Below are 6,296 nucleotides of genomic sequence, written 5' to 3'. Positions count from 1 at the left end.
TGCTGCCGCTGTGGTGCCGTTGCAGGTGAAGAAGGCGGTGGAGGCTCTCTTGGCTTTCTCCAGAAGCAAGGCAAAGGGAGACGCGCTGCTCCTCAACGAGAGCGAGAGCGTTCATCTGCTGGTGACGGTGTGGAAGGTCCCGCAGGTGCCAAAGGTCATCAGAATGTAAGACATTGATATCCGGCATGGTTACAGGGGTTGGGAAAGAACACAGATTCTGAGCTCAAGGGCTCTGACTGCCACGGCCTTGTCCTGGGAGCTTCTATGCCGTGACCAAGAACTGCCGGGTTAGAAGCGGCTTTACCCCTACTTTTGCTATAACTGGAAGCTGGGCTGTGCCAGCTTTTTGCACGCAGGATGCTGGTTCTGTGGGTTGCCAGTTACAGGGTATGTGCCTTTCAGTGCTTAAGCTACAGAAAATATCTAGATATTACCTATGTCTATATCTAGAATCACCTTCTTTGTCTTGACCCACCACCACCAAATCATTAGTAATACTTCTTTAAACCTGAATATGAATTAGAAGTCTCTTTTTAGACCGTAGCTGCACTACACTGAGAAAGTTTCCATCCGTTTATCAGGGCCACGGTGTTGTAACTTTTTTTTTTCTAATGCCTGGATGCAGCCATGGCATGAAGGGAGGAGCATGGAGGGTCCTCCTCCTAGGACCCCTGTGGTAAAGGCTGCTGGCAGGATAGAAGATTCCACTTTGTATCTGACTGGAGCTGTGGTGTATAAGGTTTCACTTTTAGAGTTCTGTATGCTTATCAACTGTAGGTTCTACTGAGAATATTTAGTAGTTAACAAAGCGTAAATACAGGCAGGTTGTTAAAGGGGACCGATCTCCAGTGTAGTCCTAGTTCTGGGGAAAACTTCTTTCTCTTATTAGACGTTTTTTATTCATCTCATATTCTCATTGTAGACCACTGCCCCATGGCATTCGACCAGAAACAGCTGATGTTTGCCTGTTCACAAAGGATGAACCAAATTTATCAGCAGAACAGACTGAAAATCTGTACAAGAAACTTTTACTCCGGAATGGGATCAGAAGTATTAGCCGGGTAAGGGTGGTCCTTGTTGGTATAATTCAGTACTGCCATTTCTTTCCTTTTATACCACCAAAATGAATACAAATAGTTGTTCTTTTCTTCTGTTTAATATTCTAATACTCATTCACATACTCTAGTAAGATTTTTCTGAGTAAGATTTTTCTGACTGCTCAAACTGTGGTGTTTCTAAAAGGCAAAGTTTACTCAGAATAATTTCTTCAGTTTGAAACAGGATTTTTAGCAGTCAGATACAATTTCTAGATAAATGTTCAATATTTAGTTTAAGTAACCAGCTGGGAGAACTCACAACATTTGATTGTTTATGCCACCAGCAATAAAACTGTATAACAACAGTTGATTTGGATGTTGTTCATGTATGCAAGTTCTGTTTTGTGATGTGCAGTTACTATGCAAGAGATCCATATTTTTTGATTCTTTAAAACAATAGGAAATGGATACTTTTTTATTGTCTTCAGCATTCTAAAAGAATGCACTAGGATGGACGATCAGTTATGCAGCTTTAATCTGTGCAGTTCTGAGAAGCATTTCAGGTTGCATTTTCAGCAGCAGGGGCTAAACTGGTGCTTGTGTTGCAGATCATCTCATACAAAACCCTCAAAAAGGAGTATAAAATGTTTGAAGCCAAGCGGCGCCTCCTGAACAGTTTTGATCTCTTTCTGTCTGATGACCGAATTAGAAGGCTTTTGCCCTCACATCTGGGAAAACACTTCTATGAAAAGAAAAAGTAGGTCTTTAAACTTTAGAAATCCATTCTTGCATTATCTTTTATATCAGATTCTTCTTAGTAATGGAGGAATTGGTTTTCTTTTGGGTTTTCTAATAGTTTCCTTTTTTTTACCCCTCTCCCTTTCTGTTTTAGGGCACCTTTATCTGTAAACCTGAAAGCCAAAGATCTTGCCAAGGAACTAGAAAAACATATCCAAGGGACTACACTCCCAGTTAACAACAAAGGGTGCTGTTAGTAAGTACAAATGGATTAATACGTCACTTGAAGGATGGTTCTATCTTAACTGTAGGAATTTTAAGTGAGCTATTTTTATTCCTTTAGTATGTGAAAAAAAGATGTTAAGGGTCACCATTGCAAATGGGGGCATTTTGAACCTTTACCTGTATAGTTAAATTAGTAGTTCTACTTAAGTTTTACTGTGAAGTTGAGGGTTTTGTTTCTTTTTCCTTTTACCTAAGGAATTTCTAGGCACCTGTCACTGTCAAAGTGCTCATACAGTCTTAGTTTTAATCTAATTTAATAATGTTTTTCTATTTCCAAAATATTCTAGTCTCATAAGATTTTTTTTTCATGTATTGTGTATCTGAAAGGATCCGAATTGGTAGTAATGCTTTGTAATGTAAGGCAGAAGTTGCATATCCAAATATGGAAAGATGAATACAGGTGAATCCCTTCTAACTGTTATCACAAAAGATTTCTGCAATAGCTATCCCTCCTTTATGATAATTGCAAATAAGTGGGCTTTTTGCATTTCTGAGTATGCCTAAACAAGTGACTTGAAATAAGTTTATTTGCCCATATATAATTATTATTAATTTCTTCTTCCAGTACAACGCGCATAGGTCACACTGGGATGAAAGTGGATGAGATACTTGAGAATATCATTGCAGCAGCAAAAGTGATTGGTGACAAGTTACCAAAGGTACTGCTGATTGACTGCATTACAGACAAATAGGTTCATACTTCAGCCTTATTTTCACATAATCTACTGGCTTTGTTTTTGCAGAAATGGAAAAATGTAAAAATTCTTCACCTGAAAACACTTAAATCAGTTGCACTCCCAATATTCACTGCGGATATCTCCAACCTGGATGAGCTTGACAAACAGCCATCTCTCAAGAAAAATGAAGTAAAGGTAACCAAAATTTCTTCAAACTTTGCATAAATTAAATCTGTGCATTTAGTTGTAGTTCTTTGTTTTCCTTCTATGCATTGTTATTTTGGGTTTAAATGCATTAGCAACTGATCCCAGGTTTTTATGGCTAAAACCAGTCAGACACTCCTCGGTGCTTCAAATATTTAGCAATAATAATGAAATTATGGCCACTCTCTTACAGGTTTTAAAGCAAACTAGAAATAAATTATTTCTAGACCTAAACTCAAAGGACTTGAGATTCATTCTTGGAGCTTTGCTTCTGTTGTTTATCCGTATTTGCCTTCTGAAAGTACACTCATTAACGTATATGTGGATTCAGATTATGCATCTGTTTTTTGTTGGTTAATCAGTGGCATCTGAATAATTCTCAATCTCGTATATTTGTGTATATAGGGGGGCCTCATACTTGTTAAAAAATAATAATTGTCTATGCCTTTGTACTGACTTCTGTTTATATTCATTTGTCTGAAATTAAATTGGGACTGTGAATATTCAACTTAGAGACTGTAAGGTTGACATTAGTATAGTTGTGAGCTACTTATAATAAACTTCTGCATGTAATGCATTTTTTCATATTTTACATATGGCTGATTAGTCCAGGTCTATTGAATAAAAGTCTTTAATGTTGCTACACCATCTATTTAGAAATGGCATGGGTATTTGTCTGAGATGTACTTCTGATTAATTCTAGAAGGTAAAACCCAAGAAAGTGAAGAAGACAGCTAAAAAACTGAAGTCAAGTCAAGTCACTGTGAAAACAGAAAATAAAGCTGCTGCTGGTACCCAGGAGCCTGTGATAAAAGAAAAGATAGAAATGGTCCAAGAATCAGGTGATTGTGATGATGAAGAAATTCCACAACTGGTGCCTATACAAACAACGAGCTCAGCTGACCTGAAGGTAATTGTTGAATAATATTAAGAAACCTGCATTTCAGTTAAAATTAAAGATTTTGAACTGTTTCAATTGTTCATTGCTCCTTAGGGAACAGTATGTGTTAGCACACTTCAAGACTAGGGCGCAGTTCAGTTGAAAGTATTTGTCATTTGTAATGGTTTTCACTGATCCTTCTTCCTTGAAAACAAGAAATATGTTTCTTGGGTGGAATGGTAATTGTTTTGTTTGTGTTAAATACAGAAAATGAGACCAAATTCAGAAAAAGATGACAATCTGGGCAAGAAAACCAAAACACCTCTTGGTAAGAGAAAGAAAGCCTCTCAAGTGGTGGATACTCCAAAATCAAAACCTGAGGTTACAGAAGAGTGTGCAAACTTGGAGACGCCATCAAAAGAGAAAAAAGCCAAGCAGGTCAGTAAGCCAAAGGAAGCAGTAAAAGAAAAAGACGTGAAAAAGGCTCCAAAAAAACCTGAAGCAAAGTCTTTTGCAACACCCAAAGCTGGCAAGTCACTACAATCAGCCAGGAAATCTTCAAAACCACAGAAGCAGGCACCCAAGAAGGTGCGCGTGCCGCAGTCAGCATGAACGTTGTCTGTTGTAACATATTTTGTATCATCATTTTCAGTAAACAAATTTATTGATGAAGTAAAATACCTTCTTAGGAAATCTGATCCCCAGAGCTTTTTTTCACCAAGGCCTGTAATGATTCATTGGTTTCCTTCTAATTTACAAGCTGGTACAGATAAACTCCCTGTCTTAATGGGCCCATCACCTTTTATCTTTTGCTGGCCCAAACCAGAAACACTCAAATTTTTCAAGTGTCAAAGGGATGAGAGGGGTTTATCCCAGGGAAAAAAGGCTGAGAAATATTTTAATAAATGCCGTCTTTCTGAAGCAAGAAGCATGTCTGCTAAGAGCAGCAATCTGCATGTGCTTTTAAAGGTGAAAAAACTGCTACAGTTGTAAAAAAAATTGTTCAATATAATAAGGACAGGTTGACAGTGATTGGTGTTACTGCAAATATCTAAGTTAGCAGCCTGATACCAAGCCCCACATTGTAATTTTTAGCTGTTTTTACCTAGGGTATTTGTGAGTTAAAAAGGCCCAAAGAATTTTGCTTTAACCATATAGATATATTTTACAACATCAAGCAAAATCTTACCTTCAGTTTTGGGCTTTATTTCTGCTACCAGAACAGTTGAGACTATTCCTGCATGATGGTCACAGAACTGTTGTTCTTCCATCTGAAAGCCAAAGGCTGTGTGAATTCCAATTGTGCCAGCCAAGTGAACCTGTCCTGTTAAGGCATGAAAAATATATACTTCAGGACTGAAAGGTGATATATTTGAAATTTTACACAACTGCCCAGTTGTTCTCTGTATGATAACTTGTCTGTCCTTTGCAGAGTGAGAATATGAAGCAGATTTGTGTTGGAAAATCCTAGTGGTAAAAACTCCAAATAGGAATAAGTCACAAAATTAATCAACAGGAAATAACCAGCCTACTTTGTCATTCAAAAAGCTACCACATCTCCTTTTTATCCTCATATCAAGATACTGGCTACCTAGGAAGAAAGTGGGTACTAAATAAGAATATGAAAATTTCTGCTTGATCTGTGGTGTCAACTTCTTTTGACTTTTTTGTAACTTTTCAACTATTTTGTGAACCATAAGCTATGATAGTAATCCCAGTAAACCAATAGCACTCACTGTCACTGGAAGAGTGTTAGCAATATCATTTAATGCACACTATTTCCACTAAAATGTGGGAAGTACCTATTCTATTAGGCCTGGTCATAATTCCCGTTGGCTTGATATTTCTAGTTCCTTATTTCTAGTGGCTTATGCATCATTAAATAAGGTGTTTGTGAGAGCAGGTGCAGGAGGTCCTACATCTAAATACAGTTCTTGTGCTTGAGGACTTGGGAGTGTAAAAAGATATGTATCAGGTCATTAATACAAAGGTGAACTGAAATATATGTCTTGCCTTTAAAATAACTGTTTTACTTACTGAATTTTACATCCTGCCTTGACAACTTGTTTCCTGTTTGTCAACCTGAACTTGTATTCCAGCTGCTCTTTTTAAGCCTCCTCGAGCACAGCTAAAGGAGTCTATGTGCATTTGCAGATGCACATTGTAACTGTCCTGCAAATCTCTGCTGTCTGCCACCAGCTTGCCTCCCTTGCGAGTGCAGAGCTCAACGAAGTGGACGTTCATCCTTGGCCCACTTTTCTGAAGTGCCTCCCTTCTGGGGTGCCTGAGGTGGCACTGCCTCAGCTGGGTGGGCCCAGCCGTGTCCGGCTCACCTGGGAACGGTAGCGAGCAGTACTCGCAGAGAGGCCTCAGCTCCCGAATGCCATCGGTCGCTACGGATCAGCCTTTGAGCCGCGCCGCGGCGGGCTGGGGGCTCGGGGGCCGCTGAGGGCGGCGTGCGCCCGCCTTCGCCTT

At 39.0% G+C, this 6,296-nt stretch overlaps 1 protein-coding gene across 1 annotated transcript; it reads left to right on the top strand.

Moving 5' to 3' along the window:
* The first annotated feature begins 13 nt into the window (after positions 1-13).
* Positions 14-4,514, top strand: RSL1D1 (ribosomal L1 domain containing 1). Its single transcript, XM_005420502.3, has 8 exons — positions 14-165; positions 923-1,061; positions 1,646-1,794; positions 1,930-2,031; positions 2,626-2,719; positions 2,804-2,932; positions 3,645-3,851; positions 4,089-4,514. The coding sequence occupies exons 3-8, from the start codon at positions 1,682-1,684 to the stop codon at positions 4,431-4,433; spliced, it is 990 nt and encodes a 329-aa protein (XP_005420559.2). The 5' UTR covers positions 14-165; positions 923-1,061; positions 1,646-1,681; the 3' UTR covers positions 4,434-4,514.
* The last annotated feature ends 1,782 nt before the right edge of the window (positions 4,515-6,296 follow it).

This window comes from Geospiza fortis, unplaced genomic scaffold (assembly GCF_000277835.1).
Source record: "Geospiza fortis unplaced genomic scaffold, GeoFor_1.0 scaffold237, whole genome shotgun sequence".
NCBI lineage: Eukaryota > Metazoa > Chordata > Aves > Passeriformes > Thraupidae > Geospiza > Geospiza fortis.
This window is presented reverse-complemented; position numbering and strand designations above follow the sequence as displayed.